Source organism: Podarcis gaigeae, assembly GCF_964106915.1.
Source record: "Podarcis gaigeae genome assembly, chromosome: 3".
Classification (NCBI taxonomy): domain Eukaryota; kingdom Metazoa; phylum Chordata; class Lepidosauria; order Squamata; family Lacertidae; genus Podarcis; species Podarcis gaigeae.
This window is the reverse complement of record NC_139680.1, coordinates 65,304,079-65,325,965: the sequence shown is the minus strand read 5'-3', so window position 1 is coordinate 65,325,965 and position 21,887 is coordinate 65,304,079. Positions and strand designations below refer to the sequence as shown.

General features: G+C 39.3%; 2 protein-coding genes across 6 annotated transcripts in view; both read right to left on the bottom strand.

Annotated features, from left to right (window-relative positions):
- GINM1 (glycosylated integral membrane protein 1) overlaps positions 1 to 21,887 on the bottom strand; it is a 785,919-nt gene that overhangs the window by 60,969 nt on the left and 703,063 nt on the right. The gene's annotated exons all lie outside the window — the stretch shown is intronic.
- TAB2 (TGF-beta activated kinase 1 (MAP3K7) binding protein 2) overlaps positions 870 to 21,887 on the bottom strand; it is a 48,403-nt gene continuing 27,385 nt past the window's right edge. For 3 of the 4 annotated variants that reach the window (XM_083731838.1, XM_083731839.1, XM_083731840.1), the window contains exons 2-7: positions 19,749 to 19,937; positions 15,516 to 17,022; positions 5,664 to 5,824; positions 4,717 to 4,810; positions 3,294 to 3,374; positions 870 to 2,860 (exon numbers count right to left, since the gene is read on the bottom strand). In XM_083731838.1, the coding sequence (XP_083587964.1) occupies positions 2,712 to 2,860; positions 3,294 to 3,374; positions 4,717 to 4,810; positions 5,664 to 5,824; positions 15,516 to 17,022; positions 19,749 to 19,850 (2,094 nt within the window). In that variant the 5' untranslated portion in view covers positions 19,851 to 19,937 and the 3' untranslated portion in view covers positions 870 to 2,711. The remainder of the gene's footprint in view (positions 2,861 to 3,293; positions 3,375 to 4,716; positions 4,811 to 5,663; positions 5,825 to 15,515; positions 17,023 to 19,748; positions 19,938 to 21,887) is intronic. The other variant, XM_083731841.1, reaches the window with a different exon arrangement.

Below are 21,887 nucleotides of genomic sequence, written 5' to 3'. Positions count from 1 at the left end.
AGAAGATGTAAGCTTTCAGTGCATTAGTAGTGCCATTACAGCATTTCATTCACAATACTTCCAAACGCTTTTAGTTTAGGGAGTTATATTGTCTATATAAGCTACGTTTGCAATTCTATTGAGCTTCTTCTCAGCACTTGAAAGTCACGCTAATTAGGACTCTGCTAGCACTTACCACAAGGCTGGGCCTGACCCTGTCTGAGGAAAATCCTTGCCTACATGAAAGACCACTATTTTGCACAGAAAGGCTTTTGGATACCCATGCATATATGTTTGTGCTGTAAAAGTTGGCAACTCCAAAGATAAACAGAGTCCAGATTGAAGGATCAATGGTGAGCCAAAGGATTATCTTGGGGTTTGTTCAGGATGTCCATTTGCATCAGTTTGCTACCCTCAGTTACACAAAGCAGCAGTTCATTTTGCTCCAGATTCAGTTGTTTAGTGTACCACTTCTATTTTTTTTAAAGAAACATGGAGATTTGTGCTTCGTTTTAAAAGTGCTAAAACTCCTGAAGTGGTTTGGACAAACCTCACTATGGGTCCTATAGTAGAACTGATTTTAAACTGCAAGTTAAAAGTGTCATTCCAGATTCTAGCATTAAAGGGCAATATTACCTAATATCCAGAGGAAAGCTTAAGGGATTGCAGTAGCAAAACTGAAAATCTTGCATTGGTCATAAATAGTCTATAAATTATTTGAAGAAAAGCAACAGCTGTCTCATCATCATCTATACATTCCTCTTCTCAGAAGCAGAAATGTTAAGAGTATCTCAGAGGTTCCTATCTTCACAATATGTTTACACTCTTCAATTATTATTTGGCTGAATTTATAGCTGGACTACTAGGTTAAAAAGACACAAAACCATAGGTTACAATATATTTTTTTTAATTTTTATAAATAACTTATCTGTTACAAAGACAGTTTACCCAGCTAAATCACAAAACCATCAACTCAAGATATCCAAATTAGGTTTTATTAATAAAACAGGTAAAAATTGATTTGTCAATCTTCACATAGAACTGCAGATGAAGCTGAAAAACAAGGCTTCTTTTTTTAATAAACAAAATGCATTCAATGCAAGTACTTTGGTTCTACTGACTAATTACTTGGGACAGTCATTTTATTCCCATATTTTAAAAAATTAAAAGCCTTTAAAACAAAGGCCTTTGTATTCATAGATCACTTGTAAAATTCCTGTTAAAAATGTCCACTGGAAATTATTTACAGTGGGTGACAGTCTACTTTGTCTCTTGCTACATTTAAGCACTCTCTCCTGTCTTATCCTAAGAGATGCTACATCTTTTTTGTGGTATGCAAGAGAGCATTAAAAAAACCATTTGTGGTTTCAGTTATGTGCTCCTTGTCACCTGAATACTTTCCTTTAGATCAAAGAGCAAGGACTATAAAAATAAGAGAGATGCTTAGTATTGCTTCAGTGTTCAAGTCTGCTTGATTTCTCTTTTCCTGTATTTCACACTATTGCTATTCTCTACCAAATCGGGTTTAGAAACTGGCTGCCAAGATATTAATAGCATTGATGTTTTATGCTACTGCTACTGTTTTGTGTACTGTATGTACTTCCCCAGTAATAAGCCCTTAAAGAATTTGCAAGATATCCAGCAGATGAAGCAAGCATATTAAGATGCTGATCCATTGGTGGGTTGAACATACTTTAAACTTCTGTTTCCTTGTGCCAGACAAAAATATTACATTGTGTCACCCACCGTAAAAATCAGTGTACAGAGTGAACTATATGCATATACTCCAACTTTTCCTGCATTTTCACCATGCTGCATCTGCAGATCTTCACAGATCACCAGCATTTACAAGAGCAACGTACAGAACAGGCAGTGGAGAGCTATTTGTGCATTGTTTATTATTGCTCTTATTTTAAGGCACCGCTTCTCTCAGATCAAAAGCTTTTTAAAAAAGGGTCATGATCGTGCATAATCACTTAAAGGGAAAAAGAAAGTTAACAAAAACTATTACACTATACATTAAGAAGTACAAGAAATAATAAAAGGTGAAGAAAAGAAAGGCACTTAAAGCAGCTCTAGAGCTATGTACAGTAGGAAAAGCTTTGGGGGTATTCACTGTGAGTATTGTACAGACAAAGCATGCAGTTTCTTTTTCATCTTCAGACGTGATTGTACTGATTTGCGTCTTCACAGAGCAGAGCTGTGTTTTTGCTGGGAAGACAAGGCGAAGAGTACCACTGATTTGTGAAGTTCTACAATTCACGATCCCTATGCGGCAGCAAACAGTTTAACACACTTTCAGCTTGTTCCTTTCCATTTCCTCGGTGAATGTAGTGTTTCACTGAAAGCTTTACAAACAACCCAAAAGCCATCAATCTAATCCCTTCCCCTGTCAAAATTCAGTAGTGACATCTGTGGAGGAAGGCGGTTGGGGAACACCCAAGCACTGAACATGATGAGAGTTACTCTTACTGGGGTTCTGGTAATACTGTACATGATTCAGGCAGCTGGCAACCAAGTCTTTCAGGAGATTACCTTCCAGCTGATGAATTTCAGCTGCCTGCAGCACAACACTGAGGTATTATCTCTGTAGCATGACATTTAACATTAGTAATAAACCTTGTCACACGTTCAATTTTACAAAATCCTATGCATAAATGATTATTTATCCCAAGGAAATGACACAATAGTCAAAAGGTTGGATTTACAGAAGATAAGTGAGCCTCCCTGGCTCAGAAATGCCTGGGCATTTCACACTGTTCACAACGGTTTAAGGCTGGGTGATTTAAAAAAGTACAAGCAGTACAACTCCAATGATTCCCCTCGTATTCCTCCGTATCAGGTACAGTCTTTGGTGTTTTGACAATGGACCTCTGATCTGCTGAGGAGAAAGAGAACAATTTTTAAATACAAACAACAGGAGAGATTAAATTCTGTGAAGCTTTTCCCACCCACCCCCTGCAGTATTCGGTATTACACAGTAGAATAAGTTGATTATTTCCACTGCTGTGTTATTAAAAGTTCAGTCCACTACTCAATTGCAAAAAAGGCCTCCTCTTCCATATGCTTAAGGCTATACTATCCTCTCAATCTCTAAAAATGAACAAAAATTAAGCAATTTCAGCACATGGACAGAGCAGAACTGATCCACCTGTCTGCATGCAACAGAGAACAGTAAATGGATACAGTGATTACATGTATGTTGCAGACCTCAAGTAACTTTATGATGAAGAACTGACAGTATATATTACAATAAATGGGCTCAATGTTTCAATTTCAGGGATGCTAACAGACAGAAAATTTAGCAGCAGTACCTTTAGGCTTTGGTGCCACAGGACCTAGAAATCCAATATTATCATAAAAATTATGAATGGCACTGGGATTAAAATGTGGTCCTGGAAAACAGAAAAAAACACAACACAATGAAAGAAAGAGTTAGTACAAAAAGGCAGCTAAAGCAGAAGCATTACAGACTGTGTAAGACAAATCTTCACTGATGTTGGAAGAAAAAATTCTGAGGTCACCTAATGCAATCTACCAATTTTGTGCCTCCATATAGGGCTCACTAAAAAGCATTCAAAGGTGGCATTTTCTAATTGAAAATATGGAGTGGGGGCAGGGAAAGCTGAAGACAGTCAAAACAGTCCAATGGAAAGATGAGCAAGCCAGGCTGCAGCAACCTTCAGGTTTTACATTAAACCTCAGGTGAAGCGTCAATAATATTAGGTTTTGCTTTGCTAAATCAAGACAATAAACATGTTTTGGATATCACCCAAAGTACACCCACTGAAATCAATGGACTTAAGTTCATTGATTTTAGTGGGTCTACTCAGACATGACTAACACTGAAGTTCACCAATAGGATACAAACTAAACTAAAATATGTTTGTGTTCATATAGAATATTGTGGATTTTATCATAGAACCATAGAATTGTATAACTAGATTAAAACAAGTTTAGCTCTCTAAGTAATCCAGAATATAGATATAGCAATAGGAAGTCTTACCCTAAGTGCCCTACAGCTGTCTTGTTTGTCTTATTCAGGTTTAATTTGGTCTACTGATTTTAAGAATTATTTTTTTCAAATAATGTTTACCTGGTGAGAGCTCAGCTAGATATTCAGAACTGTTTGTAATCCCTGAACCATGAATTTCTTTTGTATTATTTTGAACTACAAATATGAAAAACACCAAGCTAATGTTTGTCTATTTGTGCTCCGGTTGCTAAAATGATAAGAACAAGTCTGTTAACATGCCTTTTTTTCAAACCTAGCCCTGCCCTATTCTTCTGAAGAACTAAACATAGCTTTTAGGCTTTGAAGAAGAGGAAATGGAATAACAGCCACCACAACCCCAGCCATTCTGAATCAGGAATGGGGGAAAGGGCTGATTTTGCATTGTCTTCCTGCTTTCTATTCTATGCTAAACTTAAAGGTTTTTATTTGTAGGGTGAGAGAGTAACTTTAGAAATTATATTTTGTATGTAAGCTTATCTAAATCCTTGTTTTATTTTCATCATTATCTGAAAATATGTAGACTTGATCTTTTACAAACAAAGAATCCCAGATAAACAGTGACAAGGTTGGGCATTTTGTTTGCTATGAAAATGCTCAATAAAATGTTAGCAACAACTGAATTACACAATGCATTAATCAATTATTTACATGTTCTATAAACCTCAAACCTTCAATGTTTAGCTAAATGGGCAAAATTATTATTTATACTGATAGTACAGTACCTCTTGCTTGAAAAAGATCAATCTCTTTGGTTAGGCAATCTATGTCTATCTGAAGTTGTCTGTTACAACTTCTTAACTGTTGCATTTCTTCAAGCTGAAAAACACAGAACAATGCTGTCTATTAGATTACTAATTTTATACGTGGGACAACAAAACTTAGTGATGACTGTGATTTAAGCGTAATCATGCCATCTTCAACCCAAAACTGTTAAAGAACAATCCCATCAGATCTTGAGAGGAGGGTATTTATTCCCATGAGGTGTCTAGTCACTGAATTTTGAATTCAAATTATTACTGAAATTACAAAAGCACCAGCTGATACACAGAAATCAGTGATAACTTTTCCTTGTTGATAGTCCTAAAAAAAAAAAATCATTTTGGAAATACTTTTGGGAGTATTTTTTCTTTCACATCACAAAATAATTCTAAGTGTATCACATAAGCACAGTCAAGCAAAGAACTGGCTTGCCAGAGTCAGTACTTCTCCTTAAGACCATTCAGAACAGATGACTGCGTTTTTAAAATTGTCTTCTTGGTCTCCTGGTTCATGCATCATGGTAAGCTAAATGGGTTCACATTGTTCCTCCCTGGCTTTTTGTTTTAACTTCTGTGCCACACTGAGCTAAGTCAAAGTTTTATCCAAACCTGGGCTCATAGTTAAGTCCTGGTTACAGCTTGTGGTTTAGAGAGGAGATAATGTAACCACAAACTCAGGTTTGGAAACACAAAAACAAACTTTATCTTAGCTCAGTACAGGGAGGAGCAAAGTGGCTGTAAGCTCACCTCCATGTCCCTGCACATTTCCAGTGAGCCATAGTTTGCCTTACCATGATGTATGAACCAGGTGACAGGTAAGCAAAGTATATTTTACGTATCATTACCATTTTTAAACTGAAATTCTATTTCAGACTTATACATGTTTAAAACCTCCAGAAATTATGACTTACTGAAGGAATTTGGGAAGCAGAATTTGATCTTTTCAGGCGCCTTCGTGTTAGATTATTCTCCATTTCATTGACTTCTGTTTTTAGTTTATCTAGCTTTTTCTTCTGAATCTCAAGTTCTCGTTGAAGCCGTTCCATTCTAGCCTTCTGATGTACTAGCAAAGCTGAAGGACATAAAGGTATCTCTTTAATCAGTGTATTGTTCTCTTCACAGCATCATTTGATATAATATAGGGCACCCCAGGTCAAACAATTTCATGAGAACTCCCACTTTACCAAAACTGAATTATATAAAGATTGTGTGTACCATACAGTTGCTTTGAAACATGAATTCAGATGATTGCCTATAATAGTCATACCTGTATGATAATTATAGATGTGCAGCTAAAGGTCTGAAAATCGACATGTGAAGTTTAGACGCCTCCCATGTGGCCTCCTTAGTTCACTTCCTGGCACAGAATTACCATACCTTCCCACTCCCTAGGTCAAGGATTGCCCATCATCCCTGACCATTGGCCATACTGGTTGAGGCTGATGGGAACTGCAGCCCACAACATCTTTAAGGAACCACACAGGCTACAATTGCCTTATCTTCTGATAATCAGACAGTGTTAGAAACTGAAAGATGAAAGCTAGAAGCTAAATGGCACCTCAAACCTAGGTTATGGGCGCACAATGGAATGTCTAACCTTGCTTTTTTATAACAAGAATACAAAGCTGAAAATGAATGAACTGCAGCTAAAATATTATGTTCATTTTACACATGGTCTAGTCCTTCCCCTGCTCACTCCCCTAATATTCTTAAGAGGGTCTCTTCTCCAGTCTTCAGAGAGTAGCTGGATGTGGGGAGGCAAAAGAACCTGCTCCTTTCCTTCCACTCGGAGTTTTAATTGGAAATATTAGGCGCAGTACTGCGCTGAGCTCAGAAACTGCTTGCACTAATGAAATTCCCTGTCACAAAATGTGCCTAGAATGGGAGTTTCAAACACTGTAATCAGCCTGTGTAAGTCCTTTTTCTCTACACCCCTCTTATTTTCTTAAATTCCTGACATTCCTTTCAGTTTTCTGCATCTTCCACCCTTGCTTCCTTATTCAGTTTCTGAGTCTACTCACTCTTAATGAGCCCAATGTCCCTTAACTATACCATCTAATAGTGTTCCCACTATGTTTTTAAGCCTACAATCTCTCTCTCTCTCTCTCTCTCTCTCTCTCTCTCTCTCTCTCTCTCTCCACCTGCCCAATCCCAATCCTATCCACACCTCAGAACTGTTTTTGCAAAGGCCTCTCAGTCAAAATGGCCTGTGAATTCTGCATACAGAAATAAAACTGATTTTCAATAATTTTACACTCTTTCCCATAAGCCGTCAGGTTTATTTACAGCCAAAGGTGGCATTGCAGGTGACAGGTTGTTCTTAAACTTATTACATGTAGACACTATTTTCTTGTGCTATTCTTACATTATATATGGTATGATGTTCAGCAAATTCATTCATTTGGTGGAACAGGGAGATTTAAAGGAAAACAATTTATTCAAAACCATGTTAAATTAGTTTCAAAGAAATACTGGCATTCAGTTTTAAACTACTTCTGGTTTAAAGCAGCAGTCCAAGCCTGGGGTGAACAACATACAGCTTCGAGAATCATCCTAGTTAAGGCTTCAGAATTAGACCTATCAAATGCCTTCAATCACAGATCTAGACAATTTAAAATTCAATTTTATTAAAGTTTGAAATAATCCAAAATGAATTGGTATGTCAACTCATTAGCTCCATGGGTTTCATTAAAAAAAAAAAAGGTTAAGATGAAACCTGATAATTTTTTATTCTACTGAATGGTTGTTGCTTTTGACTTCAAATGTCGTTTCAGAATATATTGTAAAAATAACTGTATACACAAACCAAGTTTAGAATAGATAACATCATAATTATAGATATAAAACTTGGTTATTCAGCAATTATGGCTTAATGATGAAAAACTGAAGCCCAAATTGCAACTAGATGGAATCTGGCCAGAATCTTATAAAGACATTTATGGTAGAAACAGCACATTCTGATTGCTTTGTATGCCATGGTTCAGAATCATGGCCATACAAATCAAGATGCAGTGTAGCAGGGGAAGACGTTCAAAGAGATATAATGAAAGTCAAACCTGTACTAAACACACATACCGGATTACTAAATAAAGCTTTGAAAATGTTTTATACAGCTTTCTGCATAATTTAAGACCACATTAGCAATCAAGTCTATTTGAGACATACATTCTCTTTAAGTGGCATAAATAACAACATACTTAAGGAATATATTTTATTGCTCCTAGGTCCACAACTTATTTTAAAGCTTATCTAAATACCTCAGTTAAACAGGAAACACATTGCTCAAGCCTTTCTGTACCAGAAATACTGCCACAAGCAATTCAATGCAGATTAAAAGCTCATTAAAATGTCTGTCCTTCTCAACTTTTATTTGAATAAATAAACATTCTTGCTCTTACAGATACATAGAAACATACAGAGCTTGAGAATAAGATGGGAAAGTTCTTAAGACTCAAATATGTCTAGTTTGATAGATTTCAAAGCTTTCTCATGATTTTTGATAGGATGCTATAGAATTTGGGGTTAGGTCTCAACCACTGAGAATTGGGTTGACATCAATGCCAGAATTAATATCTGGAATTAAATTGGGATGGGAGAGAAAAGATAGGATTTTTAAAAAAATGGGAGCATTTTTTATGTATGGGGAAGATGCATTTCTTAAAAAAAAAAAAAAAGATTCATGGAAGGCTTATTGCTAGCTTCAAGGCAGGACAAGGCCCTCTTACTCTCTCTTTTTAATTAAAATTTGACAGACCTCTTTTCAGCAGGTGCCTGTTTCCTTCACTAGGACACCTCGGAAGCAGTACTGTTCTGTGCTGGGAGCATTATGGAAAACCTGAACAATGGCAGTGTTTCCCAACCTTGTGCCTCCAGATGTTTTTGGCCTACAACTCCCATCATCCCTAGCTAGCAAGACCAGTGGTCAGGGATGATGGGAGTTGTAGGCCAAAAACATCTGGAGGCACAAGGTTGGGAAACACTGGATTAGGGCATTCTAGAGAAATGGTGGCCACTGAGAGAAACACCACCCTAACATAAGTATTTTAAAAGAATGAAAGGCCACCACTGTGCATGGGTGGCCACCACCCCGTTGTCGGCTAATGAATCCTTTGAGGAAGAAAAAAATTGCCTCTGAAAAATCACCAAAATAGCTTTCCAAACTACCCACAAATGGAGTGTCAAGCAGACAATTTCTTTCAACACAGGCACTCACCCTAAGCCCAAACTTATGCACAACTACAGGAAATCAATCAATTGGCCACTTCTACCTGTGAATCAGATCCCCACTCACAGCACTGTGGGGTGTGTGTCTCTCCCACCATATGCCAGCTTGGTCCCAGCTGCAGGCAGTCAGTCAGCATCACCATCCCCTCTGTGTGCACTCACCCATGTGCTGCACAAGCCATGCATCCCTGTGGGCTACCACCACATATGGGATCAGTGCCTGCCTGCTGTCCTGCTGGGTCCTAAAGCACCTCCCAAGGACACACCAGAGGATGAGCGACCCAGTGCCTTACTAGCTGTGCCGCCCAGGGCCAGTGGGAGAGGTGCAAATCCATCTCCAAGTAAGGTGGGGCCAGAGTGCAAAAGAGAAGGGGAGGGCAGAGGGAGAGTGCAAATAGTTGAGTCAATCAGATAGGCTGAGGGCAACAAGAGCAGATGGGTGAAAATGTGAAGGGGAGGGAAGGACGAAATCAAAGAAAGTGAACTACTGCTGCCCAGAAGTTGTTTGGGGCCACTGCTCAAGAGGCATTGAAGGGAAGGTGTGGCAGAAAGCAGCCCTGGTGCACATGAGTCTCCCTCCCTCCCTCACCAGATGTTCTATTATAGTGGCATGCTCCCAATGTTACATGATTTCACTTATGTTTGTAGATGCCTGGAACGTAACCCCTGTGCAAGTGGGGTGGGGGGCACCTGTACTATCTAGAACAACTGGCTCACTATAACTGGTTGTTTCATATACTTTGGCACTGTGAACATTATTGAGCAAGTGCACATTTTCATAGCTCAATTGTCGCAATAGTGACCACTCCAAAAACACCTTATCCATTTCTCATCTCCCACCAAAAAACTGCAGAAGTTACACCCAAGAAGTGCATCATGTCCTTTGGAGCAGAGTAGTTCAACTGAGATTTCTTCAGAAATTATTAAGGATACTTAAATAAGAAAAATTCAGCAATGACAGCCAAGTTGCCTTGAAAAGAAAACTTGCCCAGCACCACCAATCTTGCTCTGCAATGTGTGCTCAGTTCAAATGAGGCAACAGTGAAATTCAGCACATCTGAACAATCAGTGCATCCCATGAACATGCTGCGGAATCCTTTGTGTGATGCTTGATATTTTTGGCAGTCAAGTCAAGTGGAAACTTCTCATTGAAAACAGAAAGCTTGAAAATAATTAGAATTATTTACTATATCCAAGTGAGAATTATGTAATGAGACCAATTATATTAATAATTATATCCATATGATGCTTTCAACTTGTAGAACTGGCCGTTTACAAGGTGCTACATGACATTTATTCTGTACTTTCAAGGAATCTATCCAGCAGTGTGGCAGTATTTTCTCTATGGAACTCTCTGCCTATTTGTTGTATTGTTTTCAACAACTGCTAAAAACCTTTTTTATTTAGATAAACCTACCCAGACATGTACTCACCTATTGACCACTGAAATTCTGAAATATGGGACCAAGTTCCAGATCTATTTTTAGAATTTCATCACAAAATGACCATGACTTCCCAAAGCTTCTTCCACAATTACAAGGGGTAGCAACTTGCGCTTCCCCCACCCTTCTAATAAAAGCAGTTATTCTCAAGGGGCTAGATTCTTTGCCAGAAGCAGCAGTCATGTACACAATAATCTTTCCTAAAGGAGAGGGAAATTTTCAAAAGTGTTGGGGGGGGGGTCAAAAAATTCCAGTCAGCAGCGTGAGTCTAAGTAGCATTTTGCACCCTGACATTTGTCTCCTACCTAAGGTAAGCAGGAGAGACAACTCTGAAAATGAACTATTAGCAACAGCATTCAGAAAGAACATAGAGATTCCCACTTCCTGCTTTTGAATGGAATTGGTTAATTCAATTATTCTTTTTTGTCATGGCTATTATTTTGTATCTTACCCTTCCCTTGGTGTCAAAGAGAAATATAATCTTTTTTTAAAAAAAATATGCTAATTGATCAACATTTCAGTTTATTCAAACACAACGCTTTGGTCATTCTTCAGCCCTCAGTTTTGTGCGATCACTCATTTGTAAGACGCCTTTTTGTTACTTTTAAATTTCTATTATTAGCTATATTGTGATAATCATTCTTAGTGTTGCTATATGTGTAAATATGTAAATATGTGAAAACTTGTAATTAAAATATATTTAAAAAACAGCATTCAGAAAGAAAATGGCAACTCAACTACACTCTCTTCTGAAGCATATTTTGATTAACATCCACATCAAAGTATGAGGTCCATAAATACACTCATCAGGTTACCAGTAGCATATGTATATGTATATGTATATGTATATGCATATGTATGTGTGTGAGCCCAGTATATGTACTGTGGTGAGCCCAGTAAGTTGAGTCCAGAATTATTGCCCTGGGTTTCAAAGGCATTAATGAGAAATTGCTTCTGAAGCACTGCACAATATCAGAGAAGACTCCACCCATTTGACACATAAATGATGATGAGTTTGGCAGCTACAAGTTGGCCTGCCAAAACTTGTGCAACTTTGATCAGATCAGAACTCATCTGCTGATTTAATTACATTTATTTTAATAAGCTAATAAGTAAATAAAGCAGTTCAAGGAAAAAAAGGTATTATCGCATTGCTGACACAGCAACGTATTTATGGTTCACCTAATTTGCAAGACAACCTCCAATCAATATGGCGCTGAACAAAATGGAGGGTTCACATTCAACAGCCAAATTACTTAAGGCTTTGCTATCAATGGGAGAGAATAGCCATGTGCTGTTCATCTATCCCAGCTTCCTTAATGTAGTCAAAAGAAAACAATCTATTCACTGTTCTTTATCCAGCAACAGACTTGAAAAGAATTTTACAGAAAATCCAGTTTCAAATATAACCCTTTGTTGTTGTTTTTGATGGAAACTCATATCCCTCACATTGTACTTTTCTAGTACTTGGAGCATCTGTTTCTTATTAACAAGTAATCTGAAGCTGACAGAGTATATCAACTGTCATCGGTAAATCTGAAGATGTCTTCTAAGCCTCAAGAAATGTGAGGATATTTGCCAGCTGTCACACCTGCCTGTATTCAGCACATGCCACACAGTGCAGAAGTTGCAATCTGTGCTACAGATTAAATCCCTATTAAATCATTTTGAGTCCTGATGGTTGCACTGAAGAGACTATAAGAAGGCATTCAGTACATTTGCGTAAGGTTCAAACAACACAGTTCTACACATCTTCCGTACATGAGCTGCTGTCTGCTATCAGCTTTGTTAGGCAATTCTCATCTCTAATGTTTTCATTATCAGGGTTCTCCAATAACAACATTATCAAGTGAAATCTTTACACGGTGCTGAGAACCCCCATTGCGAGTTTAAATTAGGTGACTGTAAAAGAAACAAAACAAAAAACCCAGCAACAACTGGTTAACATTCTAAGCAAAGAGTGTCTTTTAAGAAACAGTATACTAAGCAGGCTTCTACACGGCTGCTTGAAAAGTACACCTAACATCTTGCTAGCACAAGGGATGGTATGGTACAAAGGTTTAGAATGAACCTCAGATTAAAGCTTAGTTTATTTGTGATACTGAGTGGTAGTTTTGGGCAAAGAATTATTTCCAATACTATATCCTAATGTGAAATGACAATAGTTACCGTATTTTTCGCCCTATAAGACGCACTTTTTCCCCTCCAAAAATGAAGGGGAAATGTGTGTGCGTCCTATGGGGCGAATGCAGGCTTTCCCTGAAGCCTGGAGAGCGAGGGGTGTCGGTGCGCACCGACCCCTCTCGCTCTCCAGGCTTCAGGAAGCTATCCACTAGCCGTGGGAGACCCAGCTCTCCCAAGGCTAGCGGAGACCTTGCCGGCACCCAGAAGCTTGGGGCGCGCTGAGCTCCGCACGCCCCAAGCTTCGGGATTAGCGCAGCGCTCTGCTAGCCTTGGGACAGCCGCGCGGCTCTCCCAGGGCTAGCGGAGACCTTGCCGGCACCCAGAAGCTTGGGGCGCGCTGAGCTCCGCGCGCCCCAAGCTTTGGGATTAGCGCAGCGCTCCGCTAGCCCTGTGACAGCCGTGCGGCTCTCCCACAGCTAGCGGAGACCCTGCCGGCACCCAGAAGCTTGGGGCGCGCTGAGCTCCGCACGCCCCAAGCTTCGGGCTTAGCGCAGCGCATCTGGGGGGGGGGGGGGGACAGCAAGCTCCGGGGACAGCTGGGAGGCGCAGCGCGTCCTCCCTCTGTCCCCGGACCTGATCTGCAGGCGGGCGGCGGGGAGAAGAGCGCTTCTCCCCGCTGCCTGCCCCGCAAGCTCCGGGGACAGCTGGGAGGCGCAGCGCGTCCCCCCTCTGTCCCCGGACCTGATCTGCAGGCGGGCGATGGGGAGAAGAGCGCTTCTCCCCGCTGCCTGCCCCGCAAGCTCCGGGGACAGTTGGGAGGCGCAACGTGTCCTCCCTCTGTCCCCGGACCTGATCTGCAGGCGGGCGATGGGGAGAAGAGCGCTTCTCCCCGCTGCCTGCCCCGCAAGCTCCGGGGACAGCTGGGAGGCGCAGCGCGTCCTTCCTCTGTCCCCGGACCTGATCTGCAGGCGGGCTGCGGGGAGAAGAGCGCTTCTCCCCACTGCCGGCCCCACAAGCGCCTGGGGGGGAAATAATTTTTTTTCTCTTTATTTCCCCCCCAAAAAACCTGGTGCGTCCTATGGGCTGGTGCGTCGTATGGGGCGAAAAATACGGTACCTCAATCACTCAATTACAAGGGTGTGCAATAAAGAAATGCCTTGTCATATCTTGAAATCCAAGGGCAGAGGGTATACATAAATATATTCAAACACGCACGAGTATATACCAATGTCTTATTTGAGATAATAGGGCAAGGTAAACATGCACCTAAATTACCAGAGTAAATGCCAGAGAAAGCAATTTTAACTTTCTTTGCTGAGCTCCACAGCCAGCAATTTCCTCAACTCTGCTTCCCTATCCTAGCCTTTGGATGGCCATAAAATGGCTAGGATGCATATATTATCCCAAGAGCAGCAATTCATTGGCATAATGTAAAACCAAATGACATTTCAGGATTTATACTTAATACAGTTCAGTTTTGAATTTCTTATGGCTATTCTGTATTTTAAATACGCACATTAACTCTTATAGTTTTCAGTTTATTGTTCAGTATAAATATAATACTAGAGATGGGAATTTCCTTAATATATATAGTTGTCAAACTATCTTCTGGCAGCTCTAATAGACTTTTGATAGTACTCGACCATCTTATGTTTTATTGCTATGCATCAATTCAGCTCTCATGGGATATCCAACTAAGTCATACTCAGAGGAGACCTGTTAAAATAAATGGACAAGCAGACCATTGTAATGACTCTACTGTGAGTATGACTAACACTGGACATCCATGCTTTTTAAACCTTAAAATTGAAGGCTGTGAATTTTCAAGGATGGGAATACTGAATGCATAATCTGACTGACTAAATTATGAATTGTTCTGAAAACCATGGTAGTGAGTACATTAGAAACTGCAAATGACTACTCTTTTTATATTTTATATTGAAAAACAACTTCCAAAACCCAACCAGGAATTTAGATACCTATTAGAAAAGAGGTTAACTTAACAGAATTACTTTAATAACACAAATCTACCTTCACACTAATAAATTTTGCTGGAGGCATAGAAGGAAAGTGAAAGTTTAAACATTTAGGATGATAAACCGATAGCATGGAAGTTCCATAAGTATCTCACAGCTAATTCCTTGTGGTTATTTCAGTTTTTAAATCTTAGGCTGAACTCCTTGGCACCCTTAGGATACGCAGGAGAAGGCTGCTGAAAAGAGATGTCTAGAGCAACAGGATGTAGGGGCAGCTGAGAAACTAAAAGGAAGCACTATTTTAAAACCCTTCAACATTTTGGTGCACAATGGGGCAGATATGTCAACTACACAATCCGGTTACAGAATGATTACCTTGATTGGTAAGAAATGTGATGGAAAAAATGTAGAGTGCTTGAAATCAAAGTAGTATGTTTCCCCCTGTCCATAAGAGTTGAACAATGTGCTTTCCTACTGCATCAGTTCTGCAATCCTCTCAGTCACTGGATTCTTTAAGAGATCTTTGCACTAGATTTACACTTGCTACCATTCTCCTCTCCTACAAAACCATTTCCAGAGTGCTAAAAAGTTAGTTCCACATGTTTCAAGTCTTTTATATTTAACCTATTGTCCTAGCAAATTAAATCCTCATCAATCCACGTGAATCAAGTGACTTTTTAAAAACTGTGCTAACCTCTTTGGCATAAATACCCTATTATGTGTTTACAAAAGCAACACACATTTTTTTAAAAATCATTTACTCTAAGACATGCATAAGGCACCATGACTTAAAAGGATAAATTTCCAAAGCAAGTCTTCTTCATCAAATGGCAACAGAGTATTACTAAGATGTACCTGTCCATTATTTGTTTACTGCCCATTCTGACATACTTAAAATAAATAAAGGTGTAGGAGCCACCACTATTTCAGTATTGTGTTCGTTAATTCATGGACCAAAACAAGGCAGAAATCTCTACAACTTACATAAAAATATTACCTTGTGTATAGGCAGCATCATCAGATCCCATACTCAGTTTTCGCGCCTCACTAATCCTATCGACATGTGGGTACTGAACAGGGTCAGTAAGGTGTTGGATACCTTCCGTCTCTGCAAAGTGATCTGGAAGGTTTAGAAGATTTGTAGGTTCAAAGGTTGGGGACACCACACCAGGTGAAACCGCAGGGGGTTTATTTGGAGAAACAGTAATTTTAAAAGTGTATTTTGTGTTAGGCTGTGTAACAACCACTCGGGGAGAGGTGGCAGCGGCATTGTTGCCCACTGTTCTGCTCTTGGGAGGGTGGTGGTGAATAAACGCAGGTCCCATGCTTACTTGACCAGACATATTCCTAGACGTGGCAGTAACTCCTGGATTTGTTGATATGAAGAGTGTGGGTTGATTCCGAACAAGTTGTTCATCTCCTGTAGAAGGATTGGCTGAAATGTAGACCTTAGGCTGACTTCGTGTGGTCATTTCATCAGTATTTGGTGGACTGGCAGCTATGTAAACAGTGGGCTGACTTCTACTTAGAGTCTGACTGTTGAGGGAACAGGAGTTAGAGGATGAGCGGGGGCCAGTTGAACGCAGTTTCGACGAACTGTTTCTTTGTGGTGGTTCAAGTTTGATTTCAATTTGGTTTTTACGAGGTCCTGTAGAGATATTTTGAATATTGTATTGGCTCTGGGTGGAAGAAGATTGCGAGCTACCAGATGAATGAATTGTAGGTGCTTGTGGAGTAGTAGGAGAACTTATGGGCATATAGACATGGGAAGTCTGATGGCCTTGCTGGTTTGGCTGTGTTGATTGTTGCGATGAGGTATGCGACGAGGAACTGGTTGTGGGAAGGGTTGTCCAGGGATTTGTATGTGAAGGCTGGTAGTTTTGTTGAGAATGCATAGGATTATACTGAGACGTCCAGCCTGGATTTTGCTGAGTTTGGCGACCTGTACCACTTGGATTTGTGAAATAAGGCCTAATATAGATAGAATTGCCTTGTGGACTATTTATTGGAGGTACACCATGTATGTGCAAAGATGTAGGGGTATTCCGTCCGGGCTGAATATTTGGGGCTAAAGTTACCATAATGGGGTTGAATCTAGGTGTTTGCTGAGCCAAGCCAGGTGTTCCTTTGCTGCCCAAGTGAAATCCAAAATGCTGCCCTGGATTAGAAGTACTAACAGTATTAGATATGCCAAAGAATCCCTGTGGAACCTGGACTGGAGCTGTCTGTGGTTCCTGATGAAACAGTTCACTGTTGGACTGGCTGGTTTGAAGGTGCCCATCACTAATGCTATGAGCTAAAGTCCTACTTCCATTCATTCTACTTCCTTCTCTTCCATGGAGAATCACATTCTGAGACTGCAAATCCAAATTAAGGGATGTCATGTGATTTCGCAGACCGGGAATCCCAGAATCATCTGAAAAACCAATGTCTCCTTCACCGTAGAGATATTTTGTGCTCTCTTTAGAGAGAACTGCGCAACAGGCATCCAGGTTATTATTATTCTATAAGAAATTACAAAAATGGGTATCAATAAAAATAATATGGTTTCATCACATTTAATTTAACAACGTAATTAAACACTGGCTTTCACAAATATTGTGCTGTGTGAAAAAGGAATAAAAAAACGGATAGAATGCAATACAAAATTAAAAGTAGGTTCTACTTTGCTGGTTAGCATTAAAAGAGAATTCTGAACCTAAAAATACTTAAGACTATGAAATGTATCATGTAGGGTGTTTCTTAAAATTTTGTTTTAATGCCCAATATCAATATTACTGAAATGATTAATCAGCAATGAAATCCCAAACAATTGTTTGTATTTGAGAGGTATCATTTGATAAGGCTTTGCAGCCAACTGTCTTTGCTGAGGAAAGAAAGAGGGAAGATAGGGTGGACCTGGCATGAATCTGCAAGACAAATATGTTGTTGGTTATCAAATGAGAAAAGTGCTCCAGGACATGTATCTTCAAAACCCAGTAACTCTTCCTCCAATTCCTTTCAGAATGAAAGGACAGTTCCTTGCTTGGAGGATAGAAAAATGGACTCAGATACATACAACAGGGTATACTTGGGTCACCTTTCAGTAGTGAAAGGAAAGAATACTTTGATGTTCAAAAAAACCTAGTAGGCTGAGATCTGTGTTTGGAATATGTGTTATCCTCAGAGGTCAATCTCCCTTCCCACATTTTTTCAGTGGCAAAGGAACTACAAAGAGCTTATCCACTGAGCCCAATTACCTCCTTCATTTTGTAACTGTTTTTTCTTGGTTTTGTATACTTAGGCAGATTTTGAAGGTGATCAATGAAACCAAAATATCCATTTTCTGTGAGGATGTTAGGTTAACAGAGGAAGCAGGATAGCATCATTAAACCTTTGCACTATGTAATATAGTATAGAAAAATTTGTTTAGCAATTGCATGTTACTGGAAGGAAGTGTTTTGAACACACCTGACTCTGGCCAGCTAATGAATGCCAGTTAGGTTAGAAGCAGCCAAGAGGTTTCTGAAACTTAGCTTTTGAGTTTACTCATGGGACCCAGAGCAGACAAAATGCTGCCTGACTCAGAGTCAGGAAGCACTGAGCACCCTATAGATCTAATACTTCTCTCCTGCTGAGTGCATAGGATTGCAGCTTTAGAATTGAAGTAAGCAATTCAGTTTATTATCCTTGTATGTATACAAAAAGAACAAGCGAAACTTTGTATCTTGTACCATATGGACAACTCTGAAGTGCTACAAGACCAAAAGATATATTGCAAACCAATACACTTTATTCCAAAAACAAGTTAGTTTAATAACCAACACTAATAACTAGATTCCATCCAGTCTATCCTATCCTAACCACCCATTCCATCCTTCTATATCTATCCTTCCATCCCACCCATCCAATCTATATTTGTGTATGTACTGGAAGTACTGCAAGTTATGTAGTTAATGTGCATGATAACCAGCCACTGTGCATACTTCTCCATCAATATGCATACTTCCCAACAGGCCTTGGGAAATGTGCACACCTCCTGCATTTTGTACACTCTCTGGGCAACATGCACATTCTCCGTCTGTATACTTAATGTTCAGAATAATGCAATTTGTGGTCTCCTGCCTAATCTTACATGGCCCACAAAACATCTTCCCACTGATCAGCCAAGCAGAGGAGGAAAAGGTGGCTCCAGATAAAGATTATTTCCCCCTGCTGCAGTCCAGCCTCCTTTTCTCCACTCTCAGCAATTCCTCAGTCAGCTGAGCAGCACAGGGGTAGCAAAGGGAGAAGAGTATTTATTCATTCCCTCCTCCTTCCATAATCCTGATGAACATTATCCTCCATGTTGCTCAATGGCAGCATGAGATCAGTCATATTAGAGTTGTGGAAAGGGAAAGGGAAACAAACTGAGGAACCAGAGAAAATCAGGCTGGGAGAGAAACAGTGTGATGGTCCCACCCACTGCCATTTTTTTACCACATCCACTGTAGACAGATTACCTCCAAGGCAATTTGGTTCTGGAAGTAATAAGGGTTGCCCATTGCCGTAGTCTTTTCAAGACTCTAGGATTAGATGATATAGAAATGAATCCATGTAATAAAATTTGAACTTTGTGCAAAAATGTTCAAGGCACCTACCCATTGTTCCTGTTGTGGTGTGGGCAGTGGGAATGTGACCACTGCTTTACCCAAAGGCAGGCTCACTAAGCCACTTCAAAAGCCTCATGTGTGGTATACAATGATGTTTTACTCAGAGCAGATCCATTGAAATTAATAGACCTAACTTAGTCTTGTTCTTTAATTTTGATGTGTCTAGCTCGAGTAAAATTTAGTTGAATACCACCATATATTATCCAACCAAGTGGCAGCTATAAGGAATGAGAGTTAATTTGAAATGCCTCTTAAAATCCCCATTTCCCTGGCAGATTAGGACACCGCAAGTACAATACAATCAAGTGATGGAAGTGATAACAGCTTTATATGAAATCCTTATACAAGTAATATGCTTTAAACCTTAAACTGAGGATATGACAAGTTAAGATTCAAAAGGTTAGGCAACATGGAAAGGGAAAAACTGCAATATCTAAAAGCAAATTAAAAGAAAAGAAAAAATAGCAAAAAAACTGGGATGGGGAAGGGTCTACTAGAGGAAATCTACACTTAAGTAGGTTAGAGGGGAAAGACTTTGTAAGTACTTTTAATTATTGGCACTAAAGTGCCTACGTAAACAGAAACAACATAGCACTGACCTGTAACATGCATCTGGACACAACAACTTCAGGTACCTCAGGAAATTTTTGGCGCAGGTCATGTAAAACCTGAAAATTTATTTGTTGGCTTCCTTGGGCCATTCGTATGTTGCCTGGTCAGGACTTTTGTTCAATAGGCAGTTCCAAGCCTTAGTGCAAATGAACAATCATCTCTTCTGCCTCAGCATCCTGTGGAAGACAAGATTTTAAAAGTCAGCTACAATAAATTCATCACATGCTTTCAAATACAGTTTTTTTTAATACAAGATTAGTGACATTTTCTTTTAAAACATATTGCTTAATGCTCCCTTCATCACAGCCTCTAAAGATATCTCTCTTCACTCTACAAAGTGTAGAAGCCCATTTTCAGGGTGCGTGCTTTAGGACAAATTTTAATAGGAACTGTTTATGGGCTTAAAGCCTACCAAGAATTGCATATTCACAACAACAGTATAAAGCAGGGGTAGTCATCTGTATCCATCCCCTAAAGAGGCTTTTTGTCCCCCTCCAAAAAAGAAGCTAAAAACTCTGTAATTTATTTTTTTAATGACTTTAAATAAATTAAAAACCTGACTGATCCTATAGATACCCCACTATGGTACCAAAGGGTTTTGTGTCCCCCATAAATAAATAAATAAATTGTCCTTTTGGGGGGGAAATGGCCATACCTTCACACTTCAGCTAAATCTACCTTGATAAAGGGCCCCTGGAGGGTTGACCATGGGTCAACATGGTTCTTCTATAAGCCAGTATAGCCTATACATTTAGTTATGATTTCAGAGATTGAGATAGTTTTAAAGATAGCTGTCATGATTATTGCAATTGCAGTAGCCATATAATAGGCCCAACATGGATTCATATCCTTGGATGTCCTACTGAGCATTCCAGCAGCATTGCAGTATCTGAGAAGAAATTGTTTAAGTGCTTCCAAGAGTCCATTGAATAAGACCAATGTGCATCTAAGTTCAATTTGAAACAAGTCAACACTTCTGCCAATTAATACATTGTGGAACAACTCTGCTATGAACCAAAAACTCACCACAATGAAGTTTCAGGATAAAATTAAGAAAGCATATCTGCATATTGTTTTACACATTTCTCTGTGTGGGGCAGACATACAACTAAAGCACTAAAACTCTGTGTACCACACATTCCATACCATATATTATCCTCTAATTGACAACAAAATTACTTCCAGCTGTCATATCACTGTTCCAAGCTAGCTACCCCATCCTATACATACGGTTTCAACTGACAATGAATTTTATAGTATTCTTTCTTTACCTAGGAGCAATTTTATTATCCCAAGTAGTTTCTGCATATCTTTTCCTTTTTTATAATATTTTTAAAATTAATGTTAACATATAAATTATAAAATGTACCACAAAACTTATCACTTATACAATCTTTTTAGACTTCCATCAGCACCTCTGATGATCCACCATTTTAACCACTTTTTATGCATTTCTTAACTTTATATTGCCTTAACATTGCTTAACAAATCATCCTCCCCCTTGTCCATTTTTACAATACTTCTAATAATACTCCTCACAAAACTTCTTGCAACCCTACAAACTGTTCTTCACAATTACTTTTCAAATAGTCCATCAATTTACTCCACATATCTTTTCCAATGATCTTAGCAAAGGCCAATTGAATGGCTTACTGGGGAATGGATAGCCTTGAGCAGCAAAAATTCAGGACAGATCTCTACATTTAGAAGACAGAACTTACACCTTCCACTTTAGCAACAACTGAAACACAATTACATTTTTATAGATATGACAATGCATGTTAGACCTGTGACCTACAATATACAACATAAAATAAATATCAACTAAGTGACTAGGCAAGGACTGAGAAAGCACTGTTTTCCTCATCAGCAGTTCTGACTTCTTACCTCTAAGAATATAATCACGCATTCCCCCTTTAATATATATTAATGCCTTAGGTAAAATTATCCTATTCTACGCCCACCAACCGACCCACACCCTGCAAAAGAATTAGAAAAAACTATGTAGACCATTTTGCAATCTTAAAAGACGAAAGCATTAATATTATAGCCATTTCATGATATAATCCAGAATTACCCTATTTCCTTGAAGAAGGTTAGGAACTATCTGATATTCAAATGCCATG